General features: G+C 42.6%; 1 protein-coding gene across 1 annotated transcript in view; it reads left to right on the top strand.

Annotated features, from left to right (window-relative positions):
• Positions 1-17899, top strand: part of GRHL2 (grainyhead like transcription factor 2) — a 119165-nt gene that overhangs the window by 31949 nt on the left and 69317 nt on the right. Inside the window, exons 4-8 of the mRNA XM_065398290.1 lie at positions 188-255; positions 1943-2333; positions 5707-5762; positions 14338-14494; positions 17263-17374. Coding sequence (XP_065254362.1) covers positions 188-255; positions 1943-2333; positions 5707-5762; positions 14338-14494; positions 17263-17374 — 784 coding nt within the window. The remainder of the gene's footprint in view (positions 1-187; positions 256-1942; positions 2334-5706; positions 5763-14337; positions 14495-17262; positions 17375-17899) is intronic.

Here is a 17899-nt window from a genome sequence, read left to right as displayed (position 1 = left end):
GCTGGAGAGGTTTTAGCTGGAGGCTGTACATGATGGCCAGTGGTGTTCTGTTATTTTCCTTGTTGGCCCTGTTCTGTTGTAGGTGACTTCTGCAAGTAGGAAGAGAATCAGGCCCTGACTATATTAACCTGAAGTTGCAAATACAAAGTGTTATACTTGCCTGACCAATGCCTGATGCTTTTCTCAGGTTCCCAGAGATAAAAGGCTGTTGTCTGTTAACAAAGTGAGTGACAGTCAAGAAGACCAAGATAAAAGGTATAGTATCATTTAAAATAATATATTAATACACTGCAGCTAAAAGAAACTTTGATCAGATGTGAATCAAAAGAATTGTTATGGCTTCTGACTTCCTTCTACAAGATAAAAGAACAAAGTCTAATGTGGGAAGCAACCATTACACATCTCTACATATTAAAAAAATTAAATGGGATTTTTTAAAAATGTGATTTGCAAAGTAATAAAGAATCCCAGGGAAGTTGTCATGTTATTTGAAAAAGTAAACCAGAAAAAAATATTGACATTAGAAATACTGCTTTTTTTTTTTTTTTGGTAACAAAAGCTAAGTAGTTTGGCTTCAGTAAACTGATTTAGATAGTTATACTTAGCCTAATCTCATCTCTGTCAGGGAGCAAATAACTTTACATAACACCTTCTTCATTAAAACTACCTTCATTAAAACATTTTCTTCCCCTCACACCTGTCAGATCATAGCTTTTGCTGTGTCTGGAGTCAAAGTTGCTAAAGGGTCCTGTGTGTTAGGTTAAGAAAAAAACAACTGACTTTATTGAGACTCATGAGCAGGAGAGAGTGAGGCTATGTCTTCACTGCAAAAAAATAGATATGTTTGTACATTGAGTTAGCTATCTCAATGTAAAATCCTAGTGGAGAGAAGGCACAGGTAACTTTTACCTTAGTTAGTCAAGGTCATAGCTATGCCCCAAAGTGGGGTTTGGCTCAGCTAGTTACATTGAGGTAAAAACTAACAGTGCCTTGTCTCCACTATGATTTACATAAAACCAGCTATCTTAATGCACAAAAAGCTACCTTTTTACAATGAAGACATAACCTGAAACTTCTCCAGTCAGCATCTGGAGAGAGAGTTCCACTTCCATCTGGCTCCAGAGAAATTCCACAGCAGGATTGGCAAAACATCCATCCAACGGAAAGCCAAGATGGCAGCCATTTTCTCATCAGTGCAAAACATCCATCCAACGGAAAACCAAGCTGGCAGCCATTTTCTCATCAGCGCAACTCTCATTAGTTATTGAAAATGAGAACAAAACACTTAGCAGCTGTTGAAAGCTGAAAGCTTTATGAATTAACCATTTCATGTGTGTGACGACTGCGCATGACATGGGTTTTCAAGGGCACCTTCAGTTAGAGATAGGGTGGAGCTGCTGAAAGCTACAGTGTACCCGCAACAATTACTGTCCTGCTCTGTTATGGGATTCCTGGAAGTACATCTTCAGGAATTATATCAGTAAACATGGTCACCACCCCGTGGCTGTCTGAAAGGGCAGATAGCAAAATATTAATCTCATTATTGACAATTCACTCTCTCTATACCACACGAAAATTGTTCTACTGTCAGTTATATATATTATTTCATGTAAAACCCTTGATGTTTATTTTGGCCAATAGGCTTTTGTATTGATCTATTAACTATGTATCCAATAGTAGTCTAAGGAGAATGAAGTATAGGTCACATAGGATTTGTCATACGAGATCAGACCATTCGATCACTGGGTCCTGCATTCTAATTCCTGCAGTGGCCAATACCTGATGTTTCAGAGGAAGATAACCTCCTCAATACATGAAGAAAGTTTTGCACTGAGGGTGTATTATCTTCCTGACTTCTTTAGCAATCAGCTTACTCCCTAAATGAGGAAATTTGATGCCAGTTTCTATTAGGACAATTCACAGGTTTTTGTTTGTTTCACAGAAATTGTCTTGGTACTAATGAAGCTCAGAGTAATTTGAGTGGAGGAGAGAACAGAGTTCAAGTCCTGAAGACAGTACCAGTTAATCTCTCCTTAAACCAAGAACATCTGGAGTCTTCCAAAAGGGAGTACAGCACAAATGTATCTGGGAGCCCAACGCCAATCTCAGTGACTGGAGTTACTGTGGTAAAGGCAGAAGAGTTCACACCAGTTTTTATGGCCCCGCAAGTGCATTATGTTAGGGGTGAAAATGAGGAGCACCGGGGGGTTATCTTTGAACAGACTCAGTATGAAGTGCCCAACATTGCCCCCCATACAAACTATCTCAAAGATGACCAGCGTAGTACTCCTGATAGTACTTACAGTGACACTTTCAAAGATGGGGGAACAGAAGTAAGTTTTTCATTTATGAACTAGTATCTTGGAACTCATTAAAAAGAATCATACAGTGTGACTCTGTGTTGTACAGCACCGAGCACAGTGGGGGCTTGGTCCTTGACTGGTGTTCATAGTTACTACTACAATAATAATAATAAATAATAATTAATAAATAACACAAGCAGCATATTTTAGCTCTCTCCACAACAGAGGAGCAGGTGAATGACCGTGACCATCTTTAGTAAATTCAGCTGCTCCTCACAGTGCTTTTCTTTGCCTTCTGACAGCATAAGAGAACACCATCGTCCTAGAGGGTAGTTTGGCTTCTTACCTATTGGAAACAATGAGAGGTGATGGGTATTTTAATAGAGGGCATCTTGTGACCTCAGTCCCATTGAGAATAAAGGGGGAAGGGGTGGCTTATTTTGAAAGAGGGCAAGCAGGCTGTAGCTTCAGTTCTATTCAGAACAATAGGAGATGGCAGCCATTTTGAAAGTGGATAATTGTTCATGAGCATCTCTTAAGGGGAAGAGTTTATGCACCAATCTCTGTTGAGGGATAAATTTTTTAGTTGTGAAAAGTAATGGCAAAAAAATTACCATTAATCCTAAATAGTTCATTTCAAAAGCTATCTATTGCACCAGATTTGCTCATCAAAAAGGGCAAGAGGGGGGAATGGGTGGCATTAGGAGGGTGCAAGGGAATGTAGAGGTCAAAAGGTAGGGGGAAAGTGGGGTATGTGGGTGGGTGTTTGTACAGAGGAATGTTGAGGACAGGAGGGAGGGAAGAACTGCTGTGTGCTCTGGCTGCTATGCAATGCAAAGCAACTGTAAATTCAGTGTAACTGGCCAGTATTCTCTGGTTGCTTTGTGCTGCTCTAGAGTGCCTGACCCTAGAGGTTAACATTTAAAAAATAATTTAAGGTTGATACTACATATCTTCAAATCACATAGTAACATTCTCTTTTGGTTTCCTGATTCCTGTTAATGTATGAAATTATTAATAATTAAAACAAAACAAGGAAGCTCCCAGTCAAAAACTACATTAAGATGGAGTTAAGGTTGAGAGTATGTATGACTCATTTAGGAAAAACGATTACAGGGATGTAATTATCTCCAAAACAAGTATTCAAACCCAGGAAATGCAGAATTAAACTTAAACTTAAAAGAAATACAAATATGTTAAGGTATGGAAATGCATATTCAGGGCACCTATACAACCTGAATTCTCTCTGTGGTGACATAATGAGGAAATCTATTGTGCCTTTAAAAATCAGTTTAAACTAAACTGGGAGCACAAGCACTATTATGAATTAATTATAATTATATGGCTTCAACCCTTATGCTAGGAGACTGGTAAATACCCTATTGTAGGAGCTGGGGAGTAGTGTGCACATAGGCTTTCCCCAGGGTAGTTCATGGCACTGATCCTATCATGCCAGTACATGCTGTTGGAGATGCAACTGAACTCTCACAGAACAGTGAATCCATCCTACAAAGTGCTGTCAAATGGACAAAATTAACAAACTGGAAAAAAAGAGCAAATACATATATTTGCTAATACCTCAGTGACATCAGTAATATTTTATCACATTTTTTTTAAAATATACTCTGTCATTTATATTACCAATTTAAAATTAGGTATTATGCACTGTCTACTGTAACTTACAAACATGGCTCAAGCCTACCAACCTTCCTGCACATAAGCAACTTCACACATGTAAATATTCTCGGTGCATTCAATAAGATTACGCATCTGAGTTATGACTCTTGTTTTTGAAAATGTGTGCAGGATGGGCCCAGTCCAGCTCTCTTATTCATGTGAACAATCTCTTTTAAATCAATGTGAATATTCATGTGAGTAAGAGCTATGTGTGTGAATGAGTTTGCAGGGCTTTAGCCCGATTGTCTCAAGTGTGAAGTGTAAGTTTGTAAAAAGTAATTTTTCCACCAACAAGATTGCCTCCCCACATTTCATTACCCTATGCACATACATTTGTTATAAAAGTGCAAGTGCAGATACCTTTTAGAAAAGTCATCTTGATGTATATTCTTTTAATCAGCCAAGGCAGAATGCAAGAGAATTATGTATAACATTCCATGTAAATTACAGTACTATGATCATGATTTTTTCATAATATTATAAAAGTGGTAATTTCTTCTATCTGATTGTTGCCTGATTTTAATATGGATTTAAATAACTGATCAGATTTTAAATTGTATCTCAGATTAATTTAATAAAATAGTTTAATTACATACTAATTAATATAAACTAGTTGTATTGATCTAACAAAAACAAGGATTAATATTTTAAAGTTGCTTATCCTCCGGAGACATTCTTGGCATCACTACACCAAGCCATACATGAAAATATCACATAAAATGATGTAAAAATAAGACCAGTCAACTGCAAATCTACAACCACTGCTGTGCCATGGTAAAAACACTCTGTAATAAACTGGCATCTCTTAAACAGGTTTCAAGTCTTTTTATTACAGAGGATTTTTATCATGGCACATCAATATGTAATTAACCTTGAGTGGTGACAAAATAGTAATAGTAATAATTAATAATCCATGAGATATTATCTAATGATCCATTAGAAACAGTGTATTATGGCCACAAAAGGTAAACTAAAAAGAAGAAAAAGCAAGGATTTCACAGAATATAATTTTCCTCTGCTCTATAATGTAGTGTATAGTTCTTTATTCAATCTATGCAGTGGACATCATTTTCATAATTCAGCCTCTTGATGCAATATATTTCACATTTTTCATCTATACCTTTTTATAACTCTGTTTTCATTTTGTCAAATGAATCTATTATTCTAACATGATCCTGCATTACATGCAGAATACTTCCTTAGCCTGTGTCCCCATTCCCATCCAAATGAGATGATACAATAATATGAATTTTTATGAGCCTCAGTGCGTGGGTTGTGGAGAACAATTAGAAATAGATTCACATAAACCCTCTTTAAAAACATAGACACCGTAAAAGCTTTCATTTAATTTGCAGCTTAGGACATGCTTGCAATTGTGAGTGATGCGTGTTATTACAGGTTTCTTTTAAACATGTGATAATGTAAGGGCAAGCAGAACACAAAAATACCTGCCACTTTACTGATATGGTTATAATGAGCTAGTTAGACTGACAAAATCCAAACACTCAGTGCAAATAATTTCTCTGTGTCAACTCTAGAAGTGAAACCACATAGGGACTACTCAGGCTAATAGGTATTTTGAGTCTTAACTACCTGATAGTTTATTATAAGGGTTCCCTAACTAGAAAAGTTTTAAGATGATCTTGTCAGTAATTTTAATTTTCTTTGTATCCAATAATTCATCATCTGGTTTTTTGTTTGTTTGTTTGTTTTTTATAACTTTCAGAAGTACCGCAGTGCATCAGTAGGGGCTGAGGAATACATTTACGAACAAACAGCAAGGTAGGTTACTGAAAGACAATGGGGAATAAATGGAGCTGATTGGCCTCATCTTAAAATATAGTATGGAGAACCCCACTTTGCCACCACTAGGGATGTACTGTACTCCCCAAGCCTGGGAGCGCAGCTACTGCTGCTTCCCTCCATTGCTCTGCACGTTGGCTTTAAAATCTGACTAGTGTGTGTGTGTCTTCACTGACGGCACGTCTACACTTACCGTGAATCAACGCTGCGGCGATCAATCTACCGGGGGTCGATTTAGTGGGTCTAGTGAAGACCTGCAAAATCAACTGCTGATCGCTCTCCCGTTGACTCCGGTATTCCATTGGAACAAGAAGCATAAGGTAAGTCGACAGGGGAGTTTTTCCCGTCGACCCAGCGCAGTGTAGACACTGCAATAAGTTGACCTAAGCTACGTCGACTCACGTAGCAGGAGTTGCATAACTTAGGTCGACATAACCCCGTAGTGTAGACCTGCCCTGAGTGTCAGGGCCTGATTCTCTTCCTACTTGCACCAGCTTAAATCAAAAATAACTTTGCTTAAGTCAATGGCACTGTACAAATGTAAAACTGGTGTGAGAGGAGAACCAGGCTCTTGGTACCCCAAGTACAGAGCACAAATTGCCAACCTGCTCCTGGAAAATCTTCACTGCCTTCCAGGACGCACATGTCTGAGGTTGTTAAGTCAGTTCCCCAAATTTTATGAAATTCCCATTTTGTTTTGTAACAATTGGTTTTGGTGGAGATCTTTGTCACAATATATTGTGGTATGTTTCTGTGTATTTTGTATTATTTAATCTGTTGGGTGTCTGTCACCACCCAGCTAAGTACTGCACAATAAAACTAAAGTTTTGGAGACATAACCGGTCATCACTGTTAGCTACTAAACACAGCAAAATGCATGCATATAAATGGGCAAGAGCTAGATTAGTCATTGACTCATATTAGCTCTGATCCAGGAAAACACTTAAGCATGTACTTAACTTTAAGCGTGTGAGTAGTTCAATTTATATCAGTGAGACTATTCATGTGCTTAAAGTTAGAAATATGCTTAAGATTTTTCCTGGATTGGGGCCTCATGCCTGGGGCTTTTTTCCCATGGTGTAGCTTTCTTAAGTCCCAATCCCTTTCCTGATAAAGTCAATGGCAAAATCCAAATTATCCTCAATGGGATCAGGACTGAGACCTTAGGCAGGAGTATATCTGCAGCATCAATACAGCAAAGTTTCCATTTCCTGTGTTGGTTATTTTTGAAACCTAATCCAGGAGTGTTTGCATTGTCAGCATTTCTGTGAAGGTGAAAAACTTTAGCATAGGGCAACTTCAGATGATAATTTACAATTCAGAAAGGAAATGCCTCCCCCCTGTGAATTATATAGCATTCTGCTAAGTGTTCCGTACCCTGTATGTACAGAAATGAATGCTTCAGATAAATAACATCAACATAACTTAGGGCTTGGTCCAAGACCCACTGAAGTAGATTGAAAGTTTCCCATTGATTTCAAAGGGCTTTTAGATCACACAGTTGATGAGATTCAAAACAGGCTTAGAAAGTTTTCTGAATAATAATTGCAGTTACATTTGCTAGGGTAAAAATGACAAGTGGTAGCAATGCTCATGTTTTAGAGCATAAACTGATTGCCAATTGGAATCTGGAAGAAATTTCCACTACGGTATAGTATAGGTATTACACAATTGGCCAGGTGCAGTATGTCTGATATTTGGGTTTTTTTTTTAACACCTTCTGAAACATCCAGAGTAGGAAACTGTCATACACAGGAGAACAAACTAAGGCACATGGACTATTAGTCAGTTGTACTGTGGCACTTTCGGGGTCTGATTTTGATTCACACTAAACTCCATTTTAGATTCCTTTATACACTGACTGATGTTAAGGAGCCTTAATGTCAATGAGAATCTGGCCTTCTGTGTTTAAAATACCCTTCTAGCATAAACAAAATGTATACAGTACATCCAGTAGTCTTTTCAAAACAATGCAAAATTTAGCACAGAAACCCCAAACTTTTTTCTTTTTAACATTAAAACAGAATAGATTTTAGAGTAGAGTAACGTAATTAGGAACACCTTTAAAATTTAGCCTTCATTTCAAATTATAAAAATTACTACTAAACTATATTGAAACTAAACAGTTTCTGAACGCTCTTGCATCAGATGGAGGAAAGATGCAATGAAGGGGGGTTTTCTCCATCTCTTTGGGTGGGATTTGAAAACAAATTCTTGTTATTACTGAATTTTAGTTGTTATTTTTTATTTGGTGGCTAAAAATAAGAAAAATAGTGTTTTGGTCTTTGCCTTATTTCCTTTTCATATTGCCATAGGCAATGGTATGACATCAGAGTACATTTGGTTTAAACTAGAAATTCAAGGACACCTTAACCTTTTGATTTAGCATGTTCTTGCTTTTGGCCCTGATTCAGCAGTGCTTAAATGCTTTGTTAATTCAGACCTTTGAGAAGGTATTATTTTCTTCAACTTGTGGTAATATCCTATAAGTGACTTTTTCCATTATGATGTCTGTAAAAGTATTTTGAAGGGAAATGTTTATTCAGCAAGTTTTACTATAGTGTGATGGGGATGAATATACTAAAGGTATGTCTACACTACGAAATTAGGTCGAATTAATAGAAGCCGGTTTTATAGAAATCGGTTGTATACAGCCGATTGTGTGTGTCCCCACATAAAATGCTCTAAGTGCTCTAGTCGGCGGACTGCGTCCACAGTACCGAGGCTAGCGTCGACTTCCGGAGCATTGCACTATGGGTAGCTATCCCACAGTTCCCGCAGTCTCCGCCGCCCATTGGAATTCTGGGTTGAGATCCCAATACCCGAATGATGCAAAACAGTGTCGCGGGGGGTTCTGGGTACATGTCATCAGGCCCCTCCCCCTCCGTCAGAGCAACGGCAGACAATAGATTCGCGCCTTTTTACCTGGGTTACCTGTGCAGACAACATACCACGGCAAGCATGGAGCCCGCTCAGCTCACCTCACCGTCACCATATGTCATCTGGGTGCCGGCAGACATGGGACTGCATTGCTACAAAGCAGCAGCAGCTAACTGCCTTTTGGCAGTAGACGGTGCAGCATGACTGGTAGCCTTCATCAGCGATCTGGGTGCTGGCAGCCATAGGGCTGCATTGCACCAGCCCTTGCCTTTTGCCTTTTGGCAGTAGATGGTTGATTACGACTGGTAACCGTCGTCATCGTACTGCAGTGGCTGTCGATCATGGGCACCTGGGCAGACATGTTCAGTCCAGCAGTGGCTGGAACTCCGTATGTCCCCCAATCCCCCATTCCCCCAGTCATATTCTGCTGCCTTCACAATGATGATGATGGCTATCAGTCGTAGTATGCCATTTTCTGCCAAGCGCCCTGTTGGATCATCGCACATTAGCAGAGTCTTCCCTGAGCAGCAGATCGTGCAATAGGCCTGAAGGCTACTGCCAAGCGCCCAGTATTTGCTGCCAAGCACCCAGAAGATGCCGAGGGCTATCAGTCATGCTGCACCGTCGTCTTAAGATGTAAAAAATAGATTTGTTCTGTATTCATTTGCTTCCCCCCTCCCTCCGTGAAATCAACGGCCTGCTAAACCCAGGCTTTTGAGTTCAATCTTTGGGGGGGGCCATTCTGTGTGACAGTTGTTTGTGTTTCTCCCTGATGCACAGCCACCTTTGTTGATTTTAATTCCCTGTACCTGTACGCCATGTCGTCACTCGCCCCTCCCTCCCTCCCTCCTTCCCCTGGTCCGTCAGATACTAGTTTCGCGCCTTTTTTCAGACCAGACGCCATAGCTAGCACTGGGATCATGGAGCCCGCTCAGATCACCACGGCAATTATGAGCATTATGAACACCACGTGCATTGTCCTGGAGTATATGCAGAGCCAGGACATGCCAAAGCAAAACCAGGACCAGCCGAGGAGGCGATTGCAGCGCGGCCACGAGAGTGATGAGGAAATTGACATGGACATAGACCTCTCACAAGGCACAGGCCCCAGCAATTTGGAAATCATGGTGTTCCTGGGGCAGGTTGATGCCGATTCTGGGCCCGGGAAACAAGCACAGACTGGTGGGACCGCATCGTGCTGCAGGTGTGGGACGATTCCCAGTGGCTGCAAAACTTTCGCATGCGTAAGGGCACTTTCATGGAACTTTGTGACTTGCTTTCCCCTGCCCTGAAGCGCCAGAATACCAGGATGAGAGCAGCCCTCACAGTTGAGAAGCGAGTGGCGATAGCCCTGTGGAAGCTTGCAACGCCAGACAGCTACCGGTCAGTCGGGAATCAATTTGGAGTGGGCAAATCTACTGTGGAGGCTGCTGTGATCCAAGTTGCCAGGGCAATGAGAGACCTGGTGATATCAAGGGTAGTGACTCTGGGAAACGTGCAGGCCATAGTGGATGGCTTTGCTGCAATGGGATTCCCAAACTGTGGTGGGGCCATAGACGGAACCCATATCCCTATCTTGGCACCGGAGCACCAAGCCACCGAGTACATAAACCGCAAGGGGTACTTTTCAATGCTGCTGCAAGCCCTGGTGGATCACAAGGGACATTTCACCAACATCAACGTGGGCTGGCCGGGAAGGGTACATGATGCTCGCGTCTTCAGGCACTCTGCTCTGTTTCGAAAGCTGGAGGAAGGGACTTTCTTCCCGGACCAGAAAATAACCGTTGGGGATGTTGAAATGCCTATTGTGATCCTTGGGGACCCAGCCTACCCCTTAATGCCATGGCTCATGAAGCCGTACACAGGCAGCCTGGACAGTAGTCAGGACCTGTTCAACTACAGGCTGAGCAAGTGCCGAATGGTGGTGGAATATGCATTTGGGCGTTTAAAAGCGCGCTGGCGCAGCTTACTGACTCGCTCAGACCTTAGCGAAAAGAATATCCCCATTGTTATTGCTGCTTGCTGTGCGCTCCACAATATCTGTGAGAGTAAGGGGGAGACATTTATGGCGGGGTGGGAGGTTGAGGCAAATCGCCTGGCCGCTGATTACGCGCAGCCAGACACCAGGGCGGTTAGAGGAGCACAGCATGGCGCGGTGCGCATCAGAGAAGCTTTGAAAACGAGTTTTGTGACTGGCCAGGCTACGGTGTGAAACTTCTGTTTGTTTCTCCTTGAAGAACCCTCCGCCCCTCCCCCCCCACCCGGTTAACTCTACTTCCCTGTAAACCAACCACCCCACCCTCCCCTACCCTCCCCCCTTCAAGCACCACTTGCAGAGGCAATAAAGTCATTGTTACTTCACATTCATGCATTCTTTATTAATTCATCACACAACTAGGGGGATAATTGCAAAGGTAGCCCAGGATGGGTGGGGGAGGAGGGAAGGAAAAGGACACACTGCAGTTTAAAACTTTAACTCTTATTGAAGGCCAGCCTTCTGATGCTAGGGCAATCATCTGGGGTGGAGTGACTGGGTGGCTGGAGGCCCCCCCCACCGTGTTCTTGGGCGTCTGGGTGAGGAGGCTATGGAACTTGGGGAGGAGGGCTGTTGGTTACACAGGGGCTGTAGCGGCGGTCTCTGCTCCTGCTGCCTTTCCTGCAGCTCAACCATACGCTGGAGCATACCAGTTTGATGCTCCAGCAGCCGGAGCATCAACTCTTGCCTTCTGTCTGCAAGCTGACGCCACCTATCATCTTCAGCCCGCAACTTGCTCTGTTCATCCTGCGATTCAGCACGCCACCTCTCCTCTCGTTCATATTGGGCTTTTCTATAATCAGTCATTGACTGCCTCCACGCATTCTGCTGTGCTCTGTCAGCGTGGGAGGACATCTGTAGTTCTGTAAACATGTCATCACGTGTCCTTCGCTTTCTCTTTCTAATCTTCACTAGCCTCTGTGAAGGAGAAACATTTGCAGCTGGTGGAGGAGAAGGGAGAGGTGGTTAAAAAAGACACATTTTAGAGAACAATGGGTACATTCTTTCACGTTAAATTTTGCTGTTCACATTACACAGCACATGTGCTTTCGTTACAAGGTCGCATTTTTCCTCTTATATTGAGGGCCTGCCGGTTTGGTGTGAGAGATCACTCACGCAGTGCCAGGCCACAGATTTCAGCTTGCAGGCAGCCATGGTAAGACACAGTCTTTTGGCTTTTTTAACCTTCTTAACATGTGGGAATGGTTTCAAACAGTAGTGCTCTCATTTCCCATACCAAGCACCCGTTGGGTTGGCCATTTAAAATGGGTTTGCAATGTAAAAGGAGGGGCTGCGGTTTCAGGGTTAACATGCAGCACAAACCCAACTAATTCCCCTCCCCCACACCCAATTCTCTGGGATGATCACTTCACCCCTCCCCCCCCACTGCGTGGCTAACAGCGGGGAATATTTCTGTTCAGCAGAGCAGGAACGGGCACCTCTGAATGTCCCCTTAATAAAATTGCCCCATTTCAACCAGGTGAACGTGAATGATATCACTCTCCTGAGGATAACAAAGAGCGATCAGGAATGGATGTTGTCTGCATGCCAGCAAACACCGGGACCATACGCTGCCATGCTTTGTTATGCAATGATTCCAGACTACGTGCTACTGGCCTGGCGTGGTAAAGTGTCCTACCATGGCGGACGGGATAAGGCAGCCCTCCCCAGAAACCTTTTGCAAAGGCTTTGGGAGTACATGAAGGAGAGCTTTCTGGAGATGTCCCTGGAGGATTTCCGCTCCATCCCCATACACGTTAACAGACTTTTCCAGTAGCTGTACTGGCCGCGATTGCCAGGGCAAATTAATCATTAATCATTAAACACGCTTGCTTTTAAACCATGTGTAATATTTACAAAGGTACACTCACCAGAGGTCCCCTGTGTGCCCTCAGGGTCTTCGGTGAGTTCGGGGGTTACTGGTTCCAGGTCCAGGGTGACAAACATATCCTGGCTGTTGGGGAAACCGGTTTCTCCGCTTCCTTGCGGCTGTGAGCTATCTACATTTCCTCCATCCTCCTCTTCCGAACCCTCTTCCCTGTGTGTTTTCCAGTGAGGGAGTCATAGCACACGGTTGGGGTAGTGGTGGCTGCACCCCCTAGAATGGCATGCAGCTCCGTGTAGAAGCGGCATGTTTGCGGCTCAGCCCCGGACCTTCCGTTTGCTTCTCTGGCTTTGTGGTAGGCTTGCCTTAGCTCCTTAATTTTCACGCGGCACTGCTGTGCGTCCCTGTTATGGCCTCTTTCCTTCATGGCCTTGGAGACCTTTTCTAATATTTTGCCATTTCATTTACTGCTTCGGAGTTCGGCCAGCACTGATTCATCTCCCCATATGGTGAGCAGATCCCGTACCTCCCGTTCGGTCCATGCTGGAGCTCTTTTGCGATCCTGGGACTCCATCACGGTTACCTGTGCTGATGAGCTCTGTGTGGTCACCTGTGCTCTCCACGCTGAGCAAACAGGAAATGAAATTCAAACGTTCGCGGGGCTTTTCCTGTCTACCTGGCCAGTGCATCTGAGTTGAGAGTGCTGTCCAGAGCAGTCACAATGACGCATTGTGGGATAGCTCCCGGAGGCCAATAACGTCGAATTCCGTCCACACTACCCCAATTCCGACCCCCTAAGGCCGATTTTATCGCTAATCCCCTCGTCGGAGGTGGAGTAAAGAAACCGGTTTAAAGCGCCCTTTAAGTCGAAAGAAAGGGCTTCGTCGTGTGAACGTGTCCAGGTTTAATTCGATTTAACGCGGCTAAAGTCGACCTAAACTCGTAGTGTAGACCAGGCCTAAATTATCGTAATGCAGCGTGGTAGGATGCCAATAGACAATGTTCTGTGAAGAGTGTGTTTAGGGAAAGAGTCTATAGGACAGAGATTCTCAAACTTTTTCATAGTGTGCACCACAGATAAAGGTGCAGTTTCTCTTATGGAACATCTTCCCTTCCAAAATCCTAATTCCCGTACGATAACATCACTAATATCTTGTCTTTTGTTTTTTCTAATTGTATTATTCATCAATTGCACTACCAGTGAAATCTAGGTATTCTGCACTGTCGGGTTTATTTGTAAAGATACCTGTAAAAATTAGATTCTAATTTAAAAAAATTAACCCCACTCTGCCGTTTCCCTTTCCCATTTCCTCGTACAGTAGTCAGGAGTCCTGTTCCTCCTGCACACCATCTCAGCAGCTTCTGTGTTGCTCTCATTGGACTCTTCTTCCTGTGCCAGCTGCAGGTTCAGATGTTCATGGAGGCAGCTTAGCTCCCCTTACTAGCAGTGAACCAAGATCTATTCCCACCTGTCAGTCAGCACCCTTATCATTGGGGTGTATATAGAGTTCCATAGTTATGTACAGAGAAACTAAAGAGACAGTCCCTGCCCAAAGAGGCTTACAATCTAGCTAGTCCATTCTTAATGAATTCCAGATTTGATGGATTTAAAGGAAGATAATTTTAGTTATTGAATCACCTGTCTCTATTTTTACGTATTTTGACCTTTTCCCATCATTATTGCTATTTAGTTTCCTATTAGTTTTATGCCAATACCATCTGTATGCATATGAAATGTATAAATAAATAAGGAAAAAAAGAAAAGGAAAAGTCATAGAGATTGTTTGATCTCTCTTTCTCTCTCTCTCACACAGCAGCACTTTTCAGTATACTCTAGAAGCTACCAAATCTCTGCGTCAAAAGCAAGGGGAAGGACCGATGACCTATTTGAACAAAGGACAGTTTTATGCCATTACTCTGAGCGAGACGGGTGACAACAAGTGTTTCCGACATCCCATCAGCAAAGTCAGGGTATGGCAGCCTTTGCTAGACAGAACAGAACTCTGCCGATATCTTCAGGGGGTTGCTCATGGTTTGTTTTATTTTTCTTGTGGGAACAGCAGAAACACTTGGCTACAACACCAACAGAAATATGGGGAAAAGTTATCAGCTATGGATACTTGCTGTATATTTTTTAGTCCTTTTTCAGTCCCATCTCATGAGCTGCCCAGTTGCATATATATCTGTCTAAGGCCATGATTCAGCAAGACACTTAAGCATGTGTTTAACTTTAAGCATGAGTACTCCCATTAACTTCAGTGGAACCATTCATGGGCCTGATTCACCAAAGCACTTATTCCTCTACTTAACTTTAAGCACATGCTTAAGTTGCACTCACATCCAATGTTAAGCACCTGCTTGAGTCCTCATGGCCCAAACCTGTGAGGTGCTGAGTGAGTTCTCCCAGCTCCCACTCAAGCCATGGGAAGTTGAGGGCATTAGCAGCTTGCAGGATTGGGCCATTAACTTACTAATGATCTGTTTTAAAAATCAAAACAAGTGTGGTGTATGCATGTGAGCTGTTTTATATTCAAGAAGAACACAACCTTTATGGAGATTCCCACCTTGGAAATCAGATTTACGGCTTCATTGCAGTTCTCAGTTTCTGAAGCAGAGCTGTGACAATCAAACTGTGGTGAACACACTGGGCTCATCCGATAGTGTTTCAGATTAACTGGTGATCACCCGTTAGACTTGAAATGAAAAATGAGCCTCAAAGCTGCTGCCCTGAGAATGGCACTGTCCCCTGAAACTCAAAGTGCAGTGAGTATGTGAATGAATGAATGAAGCAGATGAAATACTACTAGGTTGAGAACGCTGTGGCCACTGTAGTCCAATCTCATTCTCAACATGTTTTTCTTGCTGTGTGTCAGAGACACAGTGGGGGATTAAAGCAAGATGAAATAAATCTGTTTATTGAGGCTCTTAGATGATTAGATTTGTTAAAGGGGTTACCAGATTTATGACATAACCCCTTCTGAGACAGTTTGGGGACAACCCTCAAACCCTGCTAGAAGGGCGAAAATGTGAATATAATCCCAGAACAAATGCCTGATGCAAAGTCAATTGCAGTTAGTGAGAGGCTATTCAGCGATGTCATTGCACTGGATCAGGTCCAGGGGAACACCATCAATTGTGCTTTTTATCTCACACATAGTTTTGGGAGACTTTACATATAGAGGCAGCAATTTTTTAAAACAGTTTGGTGATTCAAGGTGGGAGGTTATTTATGGGGAATTTGTGTGGAGATTGGGAAAAGCTTTTTCATCTGAGAACAAAAAGAACACATTGAAGGGGCTATTTTTTGTTTTCCATAATTTCAGGTTACCTTGGCATGCAGCGTTTGTGACTGCAAAGAGAAATTTTTTAAATGTGCTCAAATAGGCAATTTTTTCCTGAGCTTTTATGACTCCAGTGTTAAGATGTAGAGTGAAGTTACAATTTGTTTTGGTTTGGTTTTTGGTATCACATAATTAGAGCAAAATGAATCCAGAACTTGAAATGAAAACTCAAACGAGGCTCAGTAAAAAACCCATATAGCATTGTGGTAAAAATAAAAATATATGCAAGACTTCTGACCATAGGATGGGTGCTGGGGACTAAGGCAATGGTCCCCAAACTGTGGGGCATGCCCCACCCTGGGGTGTGTGTGGAGGAACATTCGGGGGCAGAGAGGGAGAGCTACCCAGCCCCACTCCACCCCCAGCTCTACTCCGGCCCAGCCCCGGCCCCTGGCCGCAGCTCCTGCCTCGACCCCAGCCAGACCCACTCCCAGCTGCGCCCCAGCCACACACCCCTTGCCTCTGTTCATGCCCTCACCTCTCCCCCCAACCCCCGGGAGCCGTGGCTCCGCTCTCAGCCCTGGCTCCTGGCGGGGGGCATGGACAGGGGTAAGAGGGGGTGCTACTCTGAAAAGTTTGGGGACCACTGGACTAAGAGAGATATAAAGTGGTATATCCTCAAATGCAGACAAAGAACACTTTTTTTTAAATGATTGCTGCTCATCACATATGAAAACACCTGTTTGAAAGTAGCTCAAACATTAAACATCACAGGCTGTAATTTGTCTGAATTGTTGACTGTTGCAGGCACTAAAATACTATGTTTTTCTCAGAGTGTATTTTCAGCTGTGTTAAATCAATTTGTGGCTATATATTTTTTTAAATCAAACAACAAGAACATTCACAATGATATTTCCTGCTGCACTTCTGATTTTCCTGCAGTGCTGTCCCCAATCCTGCCAGCCCCCCTTAGTTGATTGCAGCATTATAGGAACTTTTTGTGTATGTTTCTTTTACCCAGAAGAGCTCCTATCATACAGAACATATCATTTCTACTTTTATATAATCTTCTAAAGGCCCAACGAGTCCAAATGATTTATTCCAAGTATCTCAGTCAGAATTAGAATCTGGGATGCTTTTGCTTTTGAGATCACCTCTTTTAGCACTATGAAACACAGCCCTCTTAAATGTAAATACTCAGTCACATTTTATTCAAACTCCAGAAAAAGCATCATCATTGTCCCTGTTTTATTTTTAAATTACCTGTCTATTGCACTCAAATATTAAATGCATCACACATGTAGGGCAAGAATACAAAACACTGAATGGTATTCCCTTCAAGGATAGATTTTCTAGTTGCAATGGAGGCAGGTGGGAGTTTCTAGTACTTAGGCATCTCAGAATTAATTAAACGTGAGGTACTGCCAGTAATGTAGTCTCCACTCCCCTTTTCTGTAGAGTGTGGTCATGGTTGTATTCAGTGAAGATAAAAACCGAGAGGAACAGCTGAAGTATTGGAAATACTGGCATTCTCGGCAACACACAGCTAAACAGAGGGTCCTTGACATCGGTAAGTGAGTAGTTCTATGAATTTATATTCTCCTCCATACTCCATATTGAAATGTGGAGAAGCACAGTTTGTTATTATGTGAGGGAATAGAACATTCAAAGAGGGAAAAATCAACTCCGTAAAAGGTAGATGCAATTTATATGTGAACAGCATTGCAAATACTGTACAAAATTACCATAGGTGGTGGAACTTTTTAACACATGGACTACCTAGTGATTACAGGTAAAAGCTTTGTGATACAACTGTTAGCAATTGCTGAGCCCCATTGAGGATTGGTCTGAGGGGAAGAGAACCAGTGAAAGATCTGTGCTGTCATGTGGGACTCAGAGAATATCATGCCCACAACTTCTCCATTGATGGAAAACCTATGCCCCATGCACTCCAACTCCTCTGAAAGGATGATAGTTTGGGAACTTTGCAAGCCTAAACTCGTGGAATGTCCCAAGCACTTTTTTGATTTGAATGTCTAAGCTGTCCCTCTGTTTCTAGATAGCTCTCTTTTAGGGCTTGTCTATGGGGAAAGTT

This window comes from Emys orbicularis, chromosome 2 (assembly GCF_028017835.1).
Source record: "Emys orbicularis isolate rEmyOrb1 chromosome 2, rEmyOrb1.hap1, whole genome shotgun sequence".
Taxonomy (NCBI): domain Eukaryota; kingdom Metazoa; phylum Chordata; order Testudines; family Emydidae; genus Emys; species Emys orbicularis.
Note: the sequence above shows the minus strand (reverse complement) of the source record. Positions and strands in the feature narration are given on the sequence as shown.